This window comes from Diplotaxodon limnothrissa, linkage group LG15, assembly GCF_057381915.1.
Source record: "Diplotaxodon limnothrissa isolate DT_005_m linkage group LG15, D_limnothrissa_male_GT1.1, whole genome shotgun sequence".
Classification (NCBI taxonomy): Eukaryota; Metazoa; Chordata; class Actinopteri; order Cichliformes; family Cichlidae; genus Diplotaxodon; species Diplotaxodon limnothrissa.
The window spans coordinates 1664839-1686978 of record NC_140610.1 but is presented as its reverse complement, the minus strand read 5'-3'; the positions used below and the strand labels follow the sequence as shown (position 1 = coordinate 1686978).

General features: G+C 44.2%; 1 protein-coding gene and 1 pseudogene across 3 annotated transcripts; both read right to left on the bottom strand.

Moving 5' to 3' along the window:
- Positions 1 to 12686: 12686 nt before the first annotated feature.
- LOC146616786 (alpha-1-antitrypsin homolog) lies at positions 12687 to 16521 on the bottom strand (annotated as a pseudogene). The gene is made up of 5 exons (XR_014906873.1): positions 16500 to 16521; positions 14770 to 15278; positions 14260 to 14525; positions 12977 to 13124; positions 12687 to 12872 (listed from the first exon to the last, which is right to left on the bottom strand). The product of XR_014906873.1 is annotated as an alpha-1-antitrypsin homolog (transcript).
- Positions 16522 to 19142: 2621 nt separating this feature from the next.
- LOC146616785 (alpha-1-antitrypsin homolog) lies at positions 19143 to 21345 on the bottom strand. 2 transcript variants are annotated; one of them, XM_085372626.1, is made up of 5 exons: positions 21267 to 21345; positions 20470 to 21095; positions 20033 to 20303; positions 19795 to 19942; positions 19143 to 19706 (listed from the first exon to the last, which is right to left on the bottom strand). In XM_085372626.1, exons 2-5 carry the CDS (start codon positions 21083 to 21085, stop codon positions 19518 to 19520), a joined length of 1224 nt encoding a protein of 407 aa, XP_085228752.1. In that variant the 5' UTR covers positions 21086 to 21095; positions 21267 to 21345; the 3' UTR covers positions 19143 to 19517. The 2 variants fall into 2 exon arrangements, with proteins under 2 accessions (XP_085228752.1, XP_085228751.1); XM_085372625.1 differs by lacking the exon at positions 21267 to 21345 and having other exon boundaries at positions 20470 to 21128.
- Positions 21346 to 22140: the final 795 nt, after the last annotated feature.

Genomic DNA, 22140 nt, shown 5'->3' with positions numbered 1-22140 from the left:
GTCTAGCAGGACAAGCACAGAGATGAGTCCACTGTCAGAGGCCATAAGAAGATCATTTGTAACCAGTGTAGGGACTAACGCGTTATTAAGTAACGTGTTACAGTAACTACGTTATTATTGTGGTAACGAGCACGGTAACTAGTTATTATGCCAAAACCAGGAACGCGTTACTCGTTACTGGGATTTAGATAGGCTCGTTATTCGTTACTTTGTGTGAAATCGAAACACGGACCTGGGAATAATGTCACACTCGAGTAAACGGCGTTCTGGTTAACCTCGTCTGAGAAGTCGGGATTCCAATATGGCAATGCCCTCGAAAACGGTTGTTTTGCTGGCCCTCTACAAAAAGAAATTACTGCTAAACACATATGCAGCCATAGCTGGACTCGGTGGGCCGATGGTGATATTTCGTTTTGATGTGCTGGGGGGGGGGGGGGGGGGGGGGGGGTTGTAACGGTATAAACAGTGAAAGGTGGTGGATTGGCCAGATGCTTGCAGATGTGTAAAAATAACTCAGTTGTTTGGTGGTGGCTATGGCGGAGCTTCCACAGATTCAGTAACATTAGCAAGTGGGCCTTTTCCCCTGGCTTCTGCTCCGCGGCTGCTGAGTGAGCCCTCATCTGGGACTCTCCTCAGCTCTTTCTGGGACAGTGGCGCAGCTGCCCCTCTGTTGGTCTTCCTTGGTCTCTTGTGTTCTGGGGGCCTCTGGATGTCTGGAGTTTTGATCTCCTCCATACCTGCTTCATGCCCTGGAGGACGGGGCTGTGGCCCCCCCACACCCTCTAGCAGATCGTTACATGGAGAAACCTTTGGAATGCAAGCATGCTGATCCACACAGGTATGCACACAGGTGTGCACACAGGTATTCACAGACGCGGACTACAGCTTTCTTGGCTGCTGCCTCAAAGCACATTGTGCGCTGTCTATCTTGCGTGTTGCACAATATCGTTTATTATTTAGTATCTACTGATATCTACTGCTAGCTAGTTTATTGTGATGGTGCCGTTTTTTTTATTATGTTGCTCTTTGTTGTTTGCTTTCTCTTCTGTTTTTTTTCTCCATACAGGTGACCCAGGTGTTTTGTTTTTTTTTGTTTGTGTGGCAGGATGAATGTTATCCCTCGGTCCAACCCACTTTCAGCCTGGCCCATTAGGGGGCGCTGGTATAAATAGTGGCCATTTGAGTGTCTCTGCATTGCTTGCCTGTGATCTCCTTTTTGGTCACCTGACTTCCTCGGTGTGGTAGAGATCGTTTGTGGGTTACTCCTCTAAAGTCTCCATCGCGGCTGGTCGTAGCTATAGAAGCCTCCTCTGAGCTATTCTGCTTACATTCTATGACCCGGCTTACTTGGTACGTAATCAACTTTTGTTACGCTCTCTGCCTTCTATTGTTCTTTTATAGTAATTATTTATTATGTTTCGCAGGAAGTGTGGGCCTTTTGCGCCAAGCTACGTGAACTGAAGTGCTGCTGTTTTGCCTTGCTGTGCTTTTACCGTCTGTTCCCGTTGTGGGAATTCTTTCCCTGCTGCTGTCAGCTTTTACAGTGGACGTCGGCGTGGACAACGGCCATATGCATGCCGGTTATCGGAGTCAGCTGGCGTGCATATTGATTGACTGTTAACTTATCGTCGTGTGGACGGCAAGTTGGAGCAGTACGGCGATTCCGTTTGCTCCAGATTTTAGAGTTTTATCCAGATTGTATGTTGTTTTATTGCTTTTGATTTGTAGTTTGGATTTTTGTTACACCACTGGTGGGAGGCCCTTTTTCTAGCTGTAGATCACCAGTGTGGTCCTGCAGTTGGGTTATCCCCCGGTGCTACACATTAGTTTGTTGTAATATATTAAAATTTTCTTTGTTTCTTTTTATTCAGATGCGGAGTGCCGACGTGGAGGAGACTAGGGTGCCTTGGTGGTGGGATCCCTTGAGTGTACACACCTGCCTTGTTTAGTTTATTAGTGTGAGTGTGTGTGATAGTGTGCTGCACTTGTGTTTTGGGTGTGTTTTCTTTCTTTAGTTTGTGTGTGGCATCCCTGCCCCTCCACTGGTAAGCCTCAGCTCTGAATACCTTTTTAAGCATATTTGTACTTGAATATTTATGATTGTGCTTTTATATGGTGTTTTAAATAATTATTAATAAATTGTGAATTTGTTGATCATTGAACCTCGTCTCTGGACTGAGTATAGCGAACCTAAGTGCCTTTCTGGTGATTTAGTGTTACTTTCAGTATTCTCTGGGTGAAATTCCCAGGGTGGCGTTGTCTTTTTAAAACTGCAAAGAGTATTTACTTTATATCCCATCCTCGTCTCGCCACAAACTTGGCGTTGTTGTCGACAGGATATACTCTTTAAAACAGAGACGTGTGTTCTTCTTTTTTTGTTTGGTGTAACGTAAATTGTTTTTTTTATATTATTTTGTACAGAATAAAGGCAAAGCAGCAGCTACTTTGGTGTGGGATTTCACAGCTGTGTTACAGAGATGGAGGAAGAGTTACAGGAACTCAGGGACTTGATCGCGCAGCTGAAAGCAGACAATGAGAGGCTGCGTCAGGAGAGGGCTGATGGGTCAGGTACTAGTGCTACACCTTCTACTTCAACTGCATCATCTGTTAACCCCCCTACGGCTGGTGTCTCTGTAGCAGAGAGACTAGTTTTTGTGCCCCGTGACAGAAAGTGCCCTATGTTTAGAGGAAAATCAGGTATAGGGTTGAATGAATGGTTGGAGGAAATAGAAGGTTGTGCTAGAGCACGTCATTTGTCTTTGGCTGATAAAGCATTTTTCCTGTTTGACCACCTAGAAGGGGAAGCACGTGAGGAGATCAAATATCGCTCTAGTGCAGAGAGGACTGATCCTGCTAAGATAATCACTATATTGCAAGAACTGTATGGCTGTTCAGACTCCTATGTAGCATTGCAGGAAGCTTTCTTCTCTAGAAAACAGCAGGAAAGTGAGACACTGCAAGAGTTTTCCCTCGCTCTCTTGGGTCTTATGGAAAAAGTTAAATCGAGTGCCCCCAATGGCATGCCCAATGCTGACGTTTTATTAAGAGATCAATTTGTTGAACAGGTCTTAGATAGTACCTTGCGGCGGGAGTTAAAGCAGCTAGTAAGGAGGCAGCCAACACTGACATTGCTGGAGATTAGAGGGGAAGCTATTAGGTGGGAACGTGAAGGGTTGCCTAGTGGCGTTAGGCATAGAAGCAGTTCTGTCCCTTCTGTTTATGGCATTCAGTATGGGGTCCATAGCGGTCCCTCAGGAATAGCTCAGTCTACCCATTTGTCTGAGATGAGCGAGATGAAGGAATTGTTAAAGCGCCAGCAGGAGCAACTTAATCAGCTCACTCAGAGCATTGCTCGATTGCAGGGCCCCCATCGAATGCCTCGCTCAGGACGGGGCGACTCCATTATATGCCGTCGTTGTCAGCAACCTGGACATTTTGCTCGGGAGTGTGATGGGGAACGCGTCCCTCGTTCCCGGCCTCCTTCGCAGGCCCCTCTGCATAATCGCAGGCACTCTCCTTTAAATACGGCTTCGGAAAACTAGCACCCTCCGTATTGCCGAGCCACAGTTCGGGTGGGGTGTCTATTGGCTCAAGGGTTGCTTCTAATGGTCCAGAGGCAGTCTCCAAATTAATTTCATCCTGTCCTCATATAGATGTGGACATGGGCGGTATAAAAGTACCTTGTTTGGTTGATACGGGGTCCATGGTCTCCACCATTACTGAAAGTTTTTTCCGCCAGCATTTTGAGTCCTGGGGTCAAGAGCATCTCCAAGCTTGTCATTGGTTGCAGCTTAAAGCGGCTAATGGGTTGTCCATTCCTTACCTTGGCTATATCGAGCTAAGTGTAGAGCTCTGTGACAAGTTTCTTCCACAGTGTGGCGTGTTGGTCGTTAAAGATCCTCCAGGTGCAGGACCTTCCACGGTTCCGGGTGTATTGGGGATGAATGTCATTCGGAAGTGTTACCACGAGCTTTTTGGGCAACACGGTGAAGCATTGTTTAGTTTGGGCTTTGTCACCGAGGCCCCTAAACCCCTTGTGCAGGCGCTGCAAAAGTGCCATGATGTTAGTATAAGAGCCCCACTGGATTTGTCTGGCCATGTGAGAGTGAGGGGTAAGCGAGCATGTTGCATTCCGGGTGGTGTAATGAAAGTAGTGGCCGCCACCTGTTCGGAGCAATATTCAGGTGCCACCGTGTTATTTGAACCTAATGATGTTAACTTGCCTGCTGGACTTTTAGCGTCCCCTGCATTGGTTCGAGTGGTTAGAGGTACTGCATACATACCAGTTGTTAATGTAGGGACCACGGCGGTCTTGCTTCACCCCAGGACCGTTATAGGGACCCTGGAAGATGTTCATGTGGTCAGTTTGCCCGCTGGTGTGACAGAAATACCCCCTAACGTAGCCACAATGGCATCTCACACCGCCACTCCTACTGTGCAGGATCAGATGGAAGGGATTGATTTGTCTAAACTGTCAGCAGAGGAACAGGGACAGGTGAGGTCTCTCCTTAAGAAATACAGCTCTGTCTTTTCTGCTCATGATACTGATTTGGGTTGCACTAACTTGATCTCCCATGACATTCCACTCTTAGACGATATCCCTGTGCGGCAGCGTTACAGGCGCATCCCCCCTTCAGAGTACGAGGTTGTGAAAGAGCATATTAACCAGTTGTTAGGGGCCAAGGTGATTAGAGAGAGTAGCAGCCCCTATGCTTCTCCCATTGTGCTCGTTAAGAAGAAGGATGGCAGCCCGCGCATGTGTGTTGATTATCGGCAACTGAACAACAAGACAAGGAAAGATGCATTCCCCCTGCCGCGCATTGAAGAATCCTTAGATGCGCTGACTGGTGCCCGTTGGTTTTCCACCATGGATTTAGCAAGTGGCTATAATCAGGTCCCAGTTACGGAAGAGGATAGGCCCAAGACTGCCTTCTGTACTCCTTTCGGCCTATTTGAATGGAACCGAATGCCATTTGGGCTCTGTAATGCCCCTAGCACCTTCCAGAGACTAATGCAACGCCTTTTCGGTGATCAACAGTGCCAGTCTCTGCTTCTCTATCTTGATGACATTGTAATCTTTTCATCAACAGTATCGCAACATCTTGAGCGGCTGGATGTGGTGCTAGGTCGGCTTCAGCAGGAAGGTTTAAAAGCCAAGCTTGCCAAATGTGCCTTTTTCCAGCGGGAGGTTCGCTACCTAGGCCATGTCATCTCCGATCAAGGTGTCTCTACGGACCCTAGCAAGGTGGAAGTGGTGGCTAACTGGCAGCCTCCTAAGACTGTTTCGGAACTACGCTCCTTCCTTGGGTTTGCCAGCTATTATCGCCGTTTTGTGGAGGGTTTTGCCAAGTTGGCGGCACCTCTGCATAGACTGGTGGCAGAGTGGGGAGGCAGAAAATCAAAGAAGAGGTCAGAGCATGGTGTCGCGGAGAACTGGACTGCAGAGTGTGCTCAAAGTTTTGAGGCATTAAAGACTAAGCTGACGACAGCACCAGTGCTGGCTTATGCAGATTTCTCTTTGCCTTTTATTTTAGAAGTGGATGCCAGCCATGCCGGCCTAGGGGCAGTGCTTTCCCAGGAGCAGGGAGGTAAAGTGAGGCCAATAGCCTATGCCAGTCGGGGTTTGAGGCCCCCTGAGCGCAATATGCTAAATTATAGCTCCATGAAGCTGGAGTTTTTGGCACTTAAGTGGGCCATGACTGAGAAATTTAGAGAGTACTTGTTGGGCCATAAGTGTATTGTTTACACCGACAACAATCCTCTTAGTCACTTGTCTTCTGCTAAACTTGGGGCTACTGAACAGCGCTGGGCAGCTCAGCTCGCTTCGTTCGACTTCGACTTAAAGTACAGGTCAGGAAGGAGTAATAAGAACGCAGACGCTTTATCTCGCCAGCATCCACCTGATCCTCAGGAGATTAAAGCCATGGTTCCTGGTACAGCCTTGCCTGGACCTCTTCAACAAGCCTTGCGGCTGGGACCAGCTGAGGTATCACAAGCTGCCATTACGGTTTTGCCCCATCTCACTACTCCTGATCTTCATGCCCTCCAACAGGTCGACCCAGTGATAAAGGAGATCTTGGTGTTCTGGAGACGGAAGCAGCGACCCAGCTTTGAGGAGCGGCAGCAGCTTGCTCCACTTGCTCTGGTGCTGCTACGACAATGGGATCGTCTGATTGAAAGGGAAGGAGTTCTGTATCGTCAGGTTCATCGTCCTGACGGTGCCGAGGTGGTACTTCAGCTTTTGCTGCCTAGTGCACTAATTGAGCAGGTGTTGACTCATGTTCATCAGGAGCACGGCCATCAAGGTGTGGAAAGGACCCTAGCGCTTCTCCGCTCACGGTGCTATTGGCCAGGTATGTCTGCTGAGGTAGCTCGTTGGTGTCAGAGATGCGAACGTTGCCAAGTTGCAAAAGACACCCAACCAGCAGCTCAAAGTTTCATGGGACATTTGTTGGCTTCTCGACCAAATGAAATCTTGGCCATTGATTACACCTTGCTCGAACCTTCCCGGAATGGGCTGGAGAACGTTTTGGTGATGACTGATGTTTTCAGCAAGTATACATTGGCTGTCCCCACTCGTGACCAATGTGCTGCTACAGTGGCCCAGGTTCTCGTGACTGAGTGGTTTTCGAAGTTTGGTGTACCAGCGCGTATCCATTCCGATCAGGGTCGTAACTTTGAAAGCTCCCTGATCCAGCAGCTCTGCAGGTTTTATGGTATCGAGAAGTCCCACACTACTCCTTATCATCCGGCTGGAAATGGTCAGTGTGAACGTTTTAATAGGACTTTACACAATTTGTTGCGGACCCTGCCAGTATCCAGAAAAAGAGACTGGAATGTATGTTTGCCCCAGTTACTCTACTGTTATAATACCACTCCCCATCAGGCTACTGGGGAAACCCCATTCTTATTGATGTTTGGGCAAGAACCCAGGTTGCCAGTGGACTTTCTGTTGGGCAGAGTACCGGACCCCATCAGTGGAGATGTGCACGAGTGGATTCAGGAGCATCAAGCCCGGCTACAGGTTGTACATGAAGGAGCCAAGGAACGATTGCAATTGGCTGCCGACCGCAGAAAGAGGCACCATTGAACAATGGCCAGTTGGTGTTCCTGCGCGATCTGAGTGGAAGAGGGAGATGTAAAATCCAAGATCGATGGAAACCCGTGGTATATAGAATCCTGAAGGCACCTAAAGGAGGTGGGGCAGTATATACCATTGCACCTGCAGATGATCCCAGCAGTGTGAAGCATGTTCATCGTACCTTGTTGAAGGCTGTGATAACGGCAGCCACACCATCAGAAGGGCCTGCTCCAAGCAGTAGCCCACGTGGCCCAGAAATATCCTCCCCAGAACCAGGACATGACTCATCAAGTGACAGTGACCTGTTATTCCTGAGCGTAGGAGCTCCTCAAGTAAATGTTTCACCATCTTACAGCCCAGTGGCAGTGATTCCAAGTAGCCCTGAGTTGTTGCTCCGGCCAGAAGACCGAACTTCCGATGTCCCAGCCACTTGTACAGTTACTCCGAGTGTAGCACCAGTTCCATCTAGCTCTCTTCCTGCTCCCTCTACGAGTTCTGATACAAGAAATGTGGTGGTGCGAAAAACAACCCGGTCCACAGCTGGCCAGCATTCAAACATCCATCATCTCCCAAGACCAACAGGGGAGGTGGCACAAGGGGCTGCTAACTCTATTTCTGAGCCTAGGGTACATGCTGTCTCTGCATTTTTTAGGCCTTGGGACTAATCTGGGTGTCTTTGTAATTCATCGTCGGGGCGACGATGCAAGAAGGAGGGGTAGAATGTGGCAGGATGAATGTTATCCCTCGGTCCAACCCACTTTCAGCCTGGCCCATTAGGGGGCGCTGGTATAAATAGTGGCCATTTGAGTGTCTCTGCATTGCTTGCCTGTGATCTCCTTTTTGGTCACCTGACTTCCTCGGTGTGGTAGAGATCGTTTGTGGGTTACTCCTCTAAAGTCTCCATCGCGGCTGGTCGTAGCTATAGAAGCCTCCTCTGAGCTATTCTGCTTACATTCTATGACCCGGCTTACTTGGTACGTAATCAACTTTTGTTACGCTCTCTGCCTTCTATTGTTCTTTTATAGTAATTATTTATTATGTTTCGCAGGAAGTGTGGGCCTTTTGCGCCAAGCTACGTGAACTGAAGTGCTGCTGTTTTGCCTTGCTGTGCTTTTACCGTCTGTTCCCGTTGTGGGAATTCTTTCCCTGCTGCTGTCAGCTTTTACAGTGGACGTCGGCGTGGACAACGGCCATATGCATGCCGGTTATCGGAGTCAGCTGGCGTGCATATTGATTGACTGTTAACTTATCGTCGTGTGGACGGCAAGTTGGAGCAGTACGGCGATTCCGTTTGCTCCAGATTTTAGAGTTTTATCCAGATTGTATGTTGTTTTATTGCTTTTGATTTGTAGTTTGGATTTTTGTTACACCACTGGTGGGAGGCCCTTTTTCTAGCTGTAGATCACCAGTGTGGTCCTGCAGTTGGGTTATCCCCCGGTGCTACACATTAGTTTGTTGTAATATATTAAAATTTTCTTTGTTTCTTTTTATTCAGATGCGGAGTGCCGACGTGGAGGAGACTAGGGTGCCTTGGTGGTGGGATCCCTTGAGTGTACACACCTGCCTTGTTTAGTTTATTAGTGTGAGTGTGTGTGATAGTGTGCTGCACTTGTGTTTTGGGTGTGTTTTCTTTCTTTAGTTTGTGTGTGGCATCCCTGCCCCTCCACTGGTAAGCCTCAGCTCTGAATACCTTTTTAAGCATATTTGTACTTGAATATTTATGATTGTGCTTTTATATGGTGTTTTAAATAATTATTAATAAATTGTGAATTTGTTGATCATTGAACCTCGTCTCTGGACTGAGTATAGCGAACCTAAGTGCCTTTCTGGTGATTTAGTGTTACTTTCAGTATTCTCTGGGTGAAATTCCCAGGGTGGCGTTGTCTTTTTAAAACTGCAAAGAGTATTTACTTTATATCCCATCCTCGTCTCGCCACATTTGTTTTGTTTTTTTTTTGTTTGTTTGTTTGTTTTTTCTTTCTTCCCCCCTTCTCACCGTCTCTTCTCCCCTTTGGTTTTCTTTCTCTCCCTCTCTTTCTTTCATTCTTTCTCCCTGTCCTATCCCCCAGTCATGTCTGTCCCGTTTGTAGCAACTGAAAATAAAATAAATTCATAATTATAATAAAGGTCAATCAAATGGACCAATATGGCAAGGCCATGATGATCCACTTGGTAAAATAAATCCGCTTGGCATCTTTCTTGGCCTTAAGACAACAATTCTGATGCTAAAGATCCAAACGGGACACAAAAAAAAAAAAAACCATTAGCAAGTGGGGGAGGCCATCAGGTGGATGAGGGAAAGGGGAGGCAAGAGGAGGAGAGACCCGAGGTGCCGGCAGGTCCGAGTGTCAGGTAAGAAGTTATGAGCTGCAGTCTATCTGGGTCAGATATAAACCAAGTTTAGGTGGAGTTTATTTTCGTTGTGCTGACTTCTTACAGTCAGTTACAATAACTCGTACTGCTACTAGCTAGCATGAGGGAGTTTATATACAGCTGGGTGGTGCTATGATGTTACTGATAGTGAACTTTATTTTTATTCATAAGGTTAGTTTGTAGAGTTGCCAACCGTCTGTAAAAAAACGGAATCGTCTTGTATTCGTAAGTAGTCCGGACTTGTAAGTCCCGGACTTCAGCTAGAATGGAAAAAAAAGACACAAAGCTGGATTTATTCTGTGTGTTTACGCTGCAGCGGCCTCTTCTTCTCTCATTCTCTCCCCCTCCCTCTCCTGTTGCTACTCAATCATGAAACTGATCAATGATCAAGATTTTCTCTCTTGTTTGTTTATCGCACACTTTGCGCCAGAAAGAGGAAACCACAGCTGTAAAGCTGCTGGTCATGATGTCGGTTTGGATATGTGGTGAGAGGGAAACATGAAGATGAAACCAGGAGATGTCCTTACTGAATCATCAGAGCTGTGATGGAGAAACAGGTTTACCTTTTAGGTGACATGAATGAGTTGAAGTTATGAACTGTTTCTGAGAGACAAATAACACCAGGATCCTTTTCTAAGTAGCTGACAGCTGGTAACTGTGCAGGGGCGGGTCTAGCAAAGTGTTGCCAGGGGGGCATGTAGGGCATTAACAGGGAGAGGTGGGCACAAAGAAATACTTTTCTTTCTTATTCTCATTTAAAATGTCTCACTTTTATTAAATAATTATCTGAATCTTACAACAAACGAATGATAGATTGATACATATATACCATCAGAACAGTGTACATCACTGTCACAACAGTGTTTTCATTCAAAGGCTTTATGATTTTTCCTATAATGGCGGCCGGTCTGTAGTCAAAATGCTCGGGCCGATTTTTTGTTCCAGTCCAGCCACCAACATGGTGTGACCAGCTCAGATCCTCGCTGATGTTGATGCCCAGGAATCTGAAGCAGCTGACTCTCTCCACCCTTGCTCCTTCGATGTGGATGGGGGTGTGGCCTCCTCTCTGCAGTCTCCTGTAATCCACGATGAGCTCCTTGGTTTTGCTGACGTTGAGCAGCAGGTTGTTGTCGCGGCACCGTGATGTCAGGGCTCTCACCTCTGCCCTGTATGCCATCTCATCTCCATCAGAAATGCAGCCGATGATGGTGGTGTCATCTGCCAATTTGATGACGGTGTTGGAGCTGTGTGTTGCTGTACAGTCGTGGGTGAACAGGGAGGAGCTGATGTTCAGGTCACAAAGTTTCATGACTAGTCTGGATAGTATGACGGCAGGGAGTGAAGATGTGATGTGAGCTTTGACTATACGCTCAAAGCACTTCATGACAATGGAGGTGAGTGCTACTGCGCGACAGTCATTTAGGCAGCTCGCATCAGGGACAGGGATGACAAGGAGGACGGTGCTTGCCCATGTGTCCATGCAGTTGCTGGATGACATTGATGTGACAGGTGGGAAATGGTCAACAATGAGCCCTGATTTCATGCTCACAGAAGAACTGCGGAGTCATTTGAGTGACAGAGTGAATCTAATTCCTCAGACAAGCAGCAACTCCGGACAGCACTGACTGAAGTGTGGGTTGCCACCCCAGAGGATGACATCCCGAAATTATGCTTGTCCATATGGAGGTATATTAATGCCAAAATCAAGGGGGACACTAATTACTGATTGATTCTTTTATTGTTACCTGCAGTTATTTCACTTCAAAAATGTATTGTGCTTACGTTTTTTGGTATTTACTGATTCATTCCTTAAAAGGTAATGAAAAGCAACACACGAGTTTTCATTTGCATATAACAAAAAAGTGAATTTACAAAGAAATGCAGTGGCATGTTATTAAGTCCCTTGAGTCTATTTTCCCCCTTTTTGATTTCTTAGTATTTTTGCATATTTGTCACACCTGCACGTCTCAGATCATCAGATTAATTTTACTACTAAACTCTCAAAGTAAACACAAAATGCTGTTTTTTAATCATTAATTGTATTAAGGGAAAAATATAGCCAAACCTACCTGGTCCTATGGGACAAAATAAAAGTAACTCAAAACCAGTTGAGATGCTTTGGCATGAACTTAAATGGGTTCAAATCCTCCAGTGTGGCTGAATTAAAACAATGTCACAAAGAAACGAGTGAAAATTCCTCCAATGGATCAAAAGAGTCATTGTTAGTTATTGCAGATACTTGATTGCAGTAGTGCTCTCAAGGATGGCACAACAAGTGTTGGGGAGTAAAGGAATACATGTACCGGTTAAAATATGAGCAACTGTATTCCATTACAGTTACTGTTTAAAAAGGTGGTATTCAGAATACAGTTTCTTTGTTGAAATAAAAGGTTTTCATATGTTAGGCTGTCCCCTCTCTATTTTTGGTAATTCCACGCCAAACAAACCCAAACAAAACACACATTGAGAGGCTCTCATGTCTGTGTCTCAACCTCACGGCCCATGTCACCTCTATTTGCGTGAAGAAAGACTTTTATTTATTTTATTCAAAAAATGTTTTAATATGAAGGCAATAGAGTGTTATAGGCATCGCCCTAAAGCATGCAGCCTGATGGGCAGTGTAGTCCGTGCTGCAGGGAGGATGGACCCGTGATGTGTCTGTGAGCGATGGAGGAGAAAAAGGAAAAGTACGAGTTGTCATCGAGCAGAAACGGGAGCTGGAAGCATGTAAATATAATAATAACCACTGCAGCCAAACAGAGAGCCTGACGAGCCCAGCTGTAAGTAAGCTGTTAAGACTCGACTGTACGCTGTGTTCGTGTTTCCTCTGAAACAATAAGTTCTGTTGGAGCCTTTCAACGCCTCTCTCTGTCTCTGCTAGCAAAGTTGACCCAGACAACAAAGTAAAGCTAGTTTTCAGCTACGAGCCGACACGAACCCGACGTATCAGCCAGAGGTCCCTTTACTACGGTTCAGAGCCGCAGACCTGTTTTATATACGCGCGGAACAGTTTTCTATACGAGCAACCTTCAAATATAAATCAAATATTTGACATAATGTTTCCAAACTTGCTATTTACCTGAAAGAAAATGTCACTAATGTCGTTTTTGTTGACCAGAAAATCAACGTGTGCAGACAGATAACCTCATAAATAAAGGTCAGTGTTTTTAATCATGACAGGATCTTTATTATGGCAACTGTGACCTTAATATCATCTCACAAGTATGTGCAATTATGAAGCTGTTGGATTGTTGATCTTCCCCATGAAGAGGATGCTTTTAGTGCAGTTTTCCAAAATGAAAACCAAGAACGGCCTGTCAATTTTGATTGTTGGTGGCGCTTCGAACATTTCAAAGATGCTGACGGCTGCTGCCTCTATTCCCATCTCAGTGACACTAAGCGTGGCCTTGTGAGATGCCTGTGGGTGAAAAAGAAAGGAGACGGTCAGATGCTAATTTCTTACTCTGTAATGAGTCTTTAAGTGTCTCAGAATCAGAACCAAAAAGAGAAATGTTTGCCCACCTTCGAGACTTTGAGCCGACTGTTATTGGACAGACCAGAGAAATCGGCATGGTTCTCAAAGGCACTGGTTATGCCCATTTCCTGCAATATGTTCTTCAACGAGGCATCAGCGGTTATAGAAGATTTTGGAATCGTAAGATCTATATACCTGAGAAATAGAAAAACGGACTGTTAAATTACAGGTTGTTCCTCTTTTACTAACTGGATCAGGATCATAAGTCTTCATCACTACAATGTCCACATTACTGCTGACACCACACAAATCTGCCACTTCAACTTCGCATCACTCGTTTCCTGCAAAGAGAGGTTCTGACTCTTGTTTTATCTAGTTCTCACTAAGCCACCAACCACTCCTTTTTATTTGGAAAGACGTGCTCTGATGACGCCAACAGCACCACATTATCTGCAACAGTTAGGAATATTACTCTGAGCTTCCCAGAGTAGACGCCCTCTTCACCCTGAGGTCCTGTCCATGATCTCAGGGTGAAGCCCTAACAAGAGTAATCAGAGAATTCAAATCCTTCTAAAGATTTTTACATTTGATGTGACCTTGACCCAATTTTCTCCAAAATTCAATGTAAATGAAATGTGTTTGAGCTGCTATTATCTACCATCACACAAAATCTGAAAACTGTGAATGCTACCTGCCAACAAACAGACAGGCAAACAAATGGAACTGATTACATACTTCTTACCTTCTTATTATTGTTAGCTTTATCAAAAAGGTAAGTTTTTAGCCTAATCTCAAATCCAAATCCAAACTGGAAGCTGGTTCCACAGAAGAGGAACCTGAAAGCTGAAGGTTCTACTTTTAAATACCCCTGGAACCACATGTGAGGAGAAATTTGCTCCTTCTTGCTAGTCTCTGTCAGTACTCTCGTGACAGCATTTTGGACGAAATGAAAGGCTTTTAGGATAACCGGATAATAATGAATTACAACGATCCAGCCTGGAAGTAATAAATGTATGAACTCGTTTTTCAGCATCACTATGATACAGAACGCTTCTCATCTTTATGGACATTGTGGAAAGCACAAAAACATCCCTACATATCTGTTGAATGAGCACATTGAAGAACAGATTCTGGTCAAAAATGATTTAAAGACTATATGAATACATCATACGCTTGTAACGCATTTCATCTACAGTACGCATCAATGTAAATGTACTTGGACACTCAAAGTTAATAACAGGAGTGATATAAAACAGCAATAGGTCATTTTGACAACAGTCTCCATCTACTAGCAAGCAGGAATATTCAGACATAATGCAATAAATCTTACATCATAGATGCTGAGTTTTGCCACTTTCTTATGTCGTCCTTGTTGCTGTTTCTCTCCACAGTCTTCATCCAGAATTTATCAGGAAGGACAATCATCATAGTTACTGTTGTATGGCAGCACGATGATGCTAGCGTGGTTAACTACATCCTCATAGAAGTGGTAGTAATCCATCCTCATCATCATGTCAACCTGAGCTTTGGTACTGCCGTCAACGTGGAAGTCGTCCTCATGTGTCCATTCTCTAATAAACGGTTTCTCCCAGTATCCTGCACGACACAGTGGAGAGTCGTGTTGACATTATTGGGATGTGTCAGCCTTAGTGCTGTCAGCATTAATCTCGCTGATACGACGTTAACGCCATAACCGCATTAACGCAGCAAATCCTTGTTAGCAAGTTAAGGCAAGCTAACCCTAACTCGCTAGCGGGGATTTGTCGTGTTAATATGGTTATGGCGTTAACGCCATGTTTGTCTGTTGTAGCCTAACAATAGACTTGATCAGGCTGCTTACCTTTAAAATAGACATAGTTAATGAGCATCATCATGGTTTCAGGGTCAACATCGTTCACCATATCTTTGATCTTGTCCTGTGTTTTATTGGCAATGTGTCTGTTGATTTTATCTGCAGCCTCAGCAGGGTTAGTAAAGTTGATTTGTAAGACCTCACCAGAGTAATGCTGCTTGACATGCTTGGTAGGCTTCATTGACCTGAGTCCGGTTTAAGGTGCTGTAGCCCAGGCTGGAGAACAGCTGGCTGTGGGTTTCACTATGGGCCCCAGTAGACAGTACGGACAGGGCAGTGGAGATGCCCAGTGGTGAGAAGAAAATGTTGTTTCCAGCAGCAGTCCTCGCATTCAGACGTTTGTACAGGGCAATGGCAAAGTCAGCATTAGGAGCAGAGAGCTTGTGGCAGCTCATATGGTCTTCAGAACCACGGTTGTGGTGGAGATGGTGGTCTGCCGAGGCTACAGCGAGCAACAGTGCAATGAGTGCACAGCTACAGAAATGCATCTTTAGAGTCTGTGGATCAAAAAGCAAAGTTAAAATGATACAAAATGAGCTCCAAGTAAGGTTTTTCCATCATCAGTCCTTGAGTCATAATTTCATGACTTTATGAGTTAAAACCATTGAATTAGATTGAATCAGGTAGTTTCAGGATATGGCATTAAAAATAAGAAGAATGCTGATATTACTTATTACATTATTTATTTACTTATTTTTATGAGGTCACAATCAAGTCATCTTTTGTGATCCACAAATATTACTATGTTATTCCTAACATGTTATTATATTGTTATCAGTATATTGGTACATATAAGAGTTTTGACTCATATATATGGCGTATATTTGTTTCCACATTTCTGGATAAAACCACTGCTGATACAATATATTATTTGGTAGTTTCCTGGATTTTACATTGTAATTTCATAGTAATGATTTAATATTTCCATATCATTGCTTTCTTATTTCCACCTTACTGCACTATTGCCACATTATTACTGAGCTGTACTGAAAACCACTACTGACAAGTTCATCAGATGAAAAAAGTAGAATTTTCATGAGCATCTCTTATAACAGCATATTTCTGCAAAGCTGCTTGTAACAGATCCCAAAGCTACCAGCTGAGAAGTCACTCTGTGCAAACAACAAAGGCTGGATTTTAAACCCAAGAAGTTACCTGGACTGTCAGGCAGACAACTCGACTAAACGGTCTGATTGCCAGTAATACAGCACCTGTAAGTAGTTGAGTTACTGCCCATTAGATGACTGTTCAAAAACACCCAGTGAGTGTAGGTCACCACGGATGTATTTCAGCTTCCTCAACACAGCAGGTATTATAATAGAGATTTAGCTCTAAAAGATATTTGAGGGATTTGAAAGTGTCTCTCCCACAGCAGATGTACAACTGTGAGTTGAATCATGAGCATCACTAAAATAATAAAGTCATATGTCTGTTATTGACAGAATAGAAATAGATATTTAAAGGTAAAGGCACTTCACCCTTCAGCGATTTTTTGATACACTGGTAAAGTAGTAACCAGTAGTTCAGCTGTGTTGTAACATTGTATACAATATAACTGATGATACCAACGAAGGAAGCAGACAATGAATGCTGAGTAATGTCATGTCTGCTAAAACCACGTGATTACATCCTAAAAATCATCTTTAAATCTCTTAACTGTCGTTTACTTCTTACATTTAAGTACCTAAAACGTAGAACTAATAGAGACTGATGCTTACCACTAACATCTTCTGCAGTGACGTTTCCAGAAACTCTATATTTAAGCAAGCTTAAAGGCAGTCAGCTGACAGTTTACAGATTAACAAAGATCAGCCTTCTCTCTTCTGGATCGATTCTACTGACTTTGTTTAAACAACCTAACTTGCTCAACAGGACATGGAAATAACTCTGGGTGGGTCAGGGTGTTTTTGGTAAAAACAAAAAATCAGAATCACGCAAACATACAAGCCTGGAGAAGTCCTGGCAAAATACTCAAGATGGCAGAAATCTGGAGCCATTTAAAAATGTGGGAAAACATTGAAATCTGTCAATTCAAATTACTTCCAGTTTAAATCATTTCTGGAAAATAGACAAGCTGGCTTCCTTTTAACGATCATGATCAACTGGGAAGAGAAATCATACTGAGACCAGACAGCAAGACTGACCTTGGTATTAATATTCATTGAAAGCTAAAGGAGTTAAACAGCACGAACACTATCAGCTGTTTTGTCTGGTGGATAATAATGTATTAGGCAAGTATTAATGCAAGAGTTCAGATGACTGCTCATAGTCAACCTGTCATGCTTATTTAAAACTAACCTTTATGTTATTTGTTATTTGACTGGTTGCTTGTGTCATTGAGCAAACTTAATCACCTCCCCGACCGACTAAAGATCTAAAGGCCTGACAGAAGTAAACATATGCAAAGGTGAAAAGAAGACAAGCGATGCTGCTGTAGTTGTTCAAAAAAGATTGAAACTTACCAATGAACTGATGTTGTCCTAGGCAAAATTACTTATACTTTATATATACTTAAGTACATAATTTTTGACTTGGGCGCCCGCCCCCCAGAATATCTGTGCATGACTCTGTACCTATACTAATGATCCCTTGTTGTGGGTCTCCTGCTGTGCTCAGGTGCTGCTGTACTATATACATGTTTCTGTAGATGTGTCCATGTTGACCTCATAATATATGATAATTAATTAAAGGAATTTAAGGAATGTGTGTGTGTGTGTGTGTGTGTGTGTGTGTGTGTGTGTGTGTGTGTGTGTGTGTGTGGGGAAACAGCAAACCACTGTGAACACTGACAGAGGCCCTGGTGTGTTCAGGGAGCCCAGCTTAAATATGCAGCCATCATTCCTGTTGAACATGTTTACTGTGCATTTCCTCTTGTGTCATGTCGGCGTGTGCTGGGAAAACACACCTGCTGTTACTCAGCTTCAGGAAGGAACACTTCTGTGGAATGTGAGTAAAGCGCTTTCCTCATTCTATCCTGTGCAAATGTAACCGGGTCATAAATGACATATTGTTATAATTACACAAAATGTGTTCTAGACCCCAAACCCTTCCTGTTATACCCGACTGTTAGGACCTTCAAGCCTGTAGTTTTGTTCATTATCAGTTGGAGCCCCTCCTCACTGTTCTTCTTCTTTGGTGCACCCCTATAAACAGTGCTCCCCTTTGGCCTCTCCCCTTTTCTACAATTCCCCTGTGGGGGAGGTCGGTGTCGTCCCCAACACTGCAACACATAATGTATATTTAGCCACCCTGATATTTCTGATTGTGTGTCTTTAGTTCAGTCATTGTGTCTGTCTTTGCTAGATGCTGTAAATGTAAATGTGCAGTACGTGTGTGTCACATGTGTTATAGGCACAGTCAGTGCTAGCATGAACAGGTCATTCTTGCTAGCTTGGGAGTTGTGGTGGGTGGAGCTGACCCTCTTCCCTACTGTTTGCATTTGGTTGTAGGAGCTGGAGCGAGGTCTTGGTTTCTTTTACCCTTCATTGTCAGACAACGCAGGAACACACCGGCTACACAAAGCCCGGGCTCGTGAGCAACGTCTCAGCTTCCACTATTAAAGCTTTCCTAAGACTAAGTGATGAACGACAGTCACTGTACGATTCTGTGTGTGTGTGTGTGTGTGTGTGTGTGTGTGTGTGTGTGTGTGTGTGTGTGTGTGTGTGTGTGTGTGTGTGTGTGTTACTGTTGCAAACCTAAAATGATACGGATGTCATAAACTTTGTAAAGGTTACAAATGGGTATTTTTAGCCTGTTGCTAGGTGGTTGCCAGGCAACATGACAAGTTTGTTTCCTCAACACTTGCTGTTCACACCATATTTCATGGAATCTGTTTCTTATTTTGAAGAGTTAGATTTAGATTTAACTGTAAATAATATAAATCTGTTTGATAAAATCATATAATAATGATGATAAAGTAATATCTTCTTTTTCTTTCATATATAAATATTTAGAAAACGCAGTCTGTGGGCATGTGGGTGTGTGCGAACAGGCTGGTGTCAGGTGTGAACGAGTTCCCGGGCCTTACAGAACACGTTCAGGTGAGGATGAGGACTGACTCTGTGGCTGGGATTTGATCGCAAACTGATCTTTGATGATGACTCACCAGGCAAAAAAATCCCCCAATTAATCTCAACCTTAAGTCCGAAATTAAAACGGCAGCTTCTATGGATACTCGGGGACTGATGAAATCTGAATGAAGTGTCTTGAGCTCCATCAGCAGGTCAGAGTGAGATCATATTTTTAATTCTGCCTAAGATTAACTGTAAATAACAGATAAGAGCCTTACAGCAGTGACACTGACTTCATTGTAGAATAATAAAGATCACTGGACTGAAACAAATGAAATAATATAACATGGCCTGTGTTCATGGAAAGTTTTTATTTCACTTCATGTTGAACCAAATTCAAAACACAACCGGCCACACAAAAGCTGATGTGCTGTGTTAGTAGAGGCTTCTTTGACTTGTGTTTGTTTTTTTTTCAGACATCTTTGCCTCTGGCCAAGTTCGGTTTTTAGTAATAAATGTTTGATGCTGACAGACAGATTCATTTCTGTTATGTAATGACAGATGTGTTGTCATATTCATCACACTATTGGCTAAACATCATTTCCCCAGCGTTCTTATTATTACAGCGGCACCTCCGCATCATTTTAAGATCCCGAGGTAAAGATAACCCCCGGAGCTACTGCTGCAGCGTGAAAATGGAACAAATGTGGCGCACTAAGGGCATCCTTAGGCTGTGGGGTTGTTGATCTTGCCCATGAAGAGGATGCTCTTTGTTGAATGCTCAAGGATGAAGAGCAGGAAGGGTCTGTTGAGTGTTATGGCTAGGGGCAGACTCATTGGCATGATCTCGACAGTGGTGGCAGCAGCAGCCTCCGTTCCTGTTTCATCCACGCTTAGCACCGCCTGGTGAGACACCTGTTGGAGGAACCAGGACACAAGAGCCAATGTCACATTTGAGTCCATGAAGTGGACAAAACAATGAAGTCATATTCAGTGATCCTACCTTTGAGACTTTGAGCGGGACCTCATTAGACATGCCAGAAAAATCAGCTTTGTCTCCAAAAGCGTCCGTTATTCCACTTTCTTTCAGCGTGTCATCCAGGGAGGCTTCGGCAGAGATGGAAAACTTTGGCATGCCGAGATTCACGTTACTGAGAAACAAATACAAGAGAAAAACACCCGTGTAAGAGTCCCAGAAAAATACGCAACCACAAACAGCCACTTACGAGGTGCTCTCTTACGTCCTGAAGAAGGAATCGTGCCAGCGCCTGAGCTGATCTTTGCTGATGACAGCCTCCACCTGATTCATTTTGTCTTCATCGGGGAAAACAATCATCATGGAGGTGTTGCCCTTGTACGGCAGCTGCAAAATCGTGGCGTGGTTCCCGTCGTCTCTGTAGAAGTTGTAGCGTCCCGTCCTCCTCATCATGTCCACCTCAACTGTGGTGCTTCCATCCACATGGAATTCCTCTTTGCGTGTTCTGTTACCGTCGAAAGGTTTCTCCCACTGTCCTGTAACGGGTCACATCAAGTCGATATTGATAGTGGGTACTTATTTGAAATCGTTGCATCCTTCAGACTTGTTCGTTTCGTGTATTTGTGCTAATCTCTATCTGTGAAAACCTTGAACCAGAGAACACCTGGCTGACACTGTCTGTTCTGTCTGCATGCGTCTTACCTCTGAAGTAGACGTAGTTGATAAGGACCATTGCCATTTCAGGGTCCAAGTCCTTCACCATGTCTTTGATCTTGTCGTTGGTTTTGCTGGCAATGTGCTTGTTGATTTCAGCTGCAGCCTCTTCAGGTTTGGTAAAGTCAACTTGAAAGATTTCACCAGAGTAGTACTGCTTGATGTCATTTAAGAACTGCTCCAGAGGACTGAAGCCGGAGCGCACCGCAGCAGCATTGCCAACATCCAGCTTTTGGTTCTCCTGGCTTTCTCCAAGCATGTGAAAAAGATGCTTGTAGGCTTCGTTGACCTGAGTCTGGTTTAAGGTGCTGTAGCCCAGGCTGGAGAACAGCTGGCTGTGGGTTTCACCGCGGGCCCCAGTAGATAGCAGGGACAGGGCAGTGGAGATGCCCAGTGGCGAAAAGAAGATGTTGTTTCCAGCAGCAGTCTTGGCATTCAGACTTTTGTAGAGGACAACAGCAAAGTCAGCATTAGGAGCAGAGAGCCTGTGGCAGCTATCGTCCTCCTCGTTGCTCTGTGCAGAGCTGTGGTGGTGGTGGTGGTCGGCCAAGGCTACGGCCAGGAGCAGTGCAGCGAGCGCACAACTAGCAACGAGACCACGCATCTTTAGAGCACTGTCAAGAGAAATACAAGCATTTAAAGTTAACACTTCCAGGGATAACAGTGGGAAATGAATTAGGACACAATCAGAGCAGGATCTGGACTGTCTGCACTTCATTTCCAAACATAATGTTTAAGTTTCCTGAAATCCATTCAGTGGTTGGCTAATAAAGCAATGTTCTTACCTTTAAAGTCCTCTCTGCTGCAGGCAGCTGCTCTGAAATGTCCTCTTTATATACAAGAGCGAGAGTCAGTTTACAGTCCAGTTAAAAATTAACCAAGAGTGATCTCTCTGCTCTGTCCCATGCTGAGAGGCTGAGCCAGCTTCAGTGATGCAACACAGCTGATAAAAACGAGTGTAAATGCGTCTAATCTATTAGACTGCAATAATCATCAGAGAAGATCTGACAAATCAGATGTGGAAGTTGAGTTAATTCTATCTTAGTGCAAATTTTCCTGTGAAAATGCATTTTGGAAGCAATACATTTTTTAAAAAGGGAGGTTCTATTAATTGCATTTACACGTATTCTTAGCGTACAGCCGTTTTATCTTGTTCGTGTTGGTGGCACCCTGGCACAGTTGTCCTCAAACTTTAGCTACTTCTCTGTAAATACTGATGATAAACTGAGCAAAGTTGATTCAAAAATCTAGAACGAGCTGGTTAGTTATGGACAGCAGACGACCAGCTGCTGTCAGCTTGTCATTTAAATTCTATGATCTCACATCTGCCATAAAAATGTGATGCAGGCTAAATGACTGTTTTTAATAAAAGAAAATGCACAGCTCTGCATGATTGCAGTACCGTGTTGAAATGTGTCTCCATGTAACACAGTTTGAGGTTGTTGGTTTTGTGGCCGTGCAGCCGGTGCTCGTTTTATCAGTTTGAACTCTTGTCTCTTCTATCGATAAATTAAGTTAATAAATAATGAAGGACAGTAAGGAAAAAACCACTGAAGCTTTTTCACAGACAAAGGTGGCGTGAAAAGCATTCAGCTAAAGAAGCGTGTGATGCAATAATCATTTAAACATGAAGACGATGTTCAAATCTTCAGCTGCTTT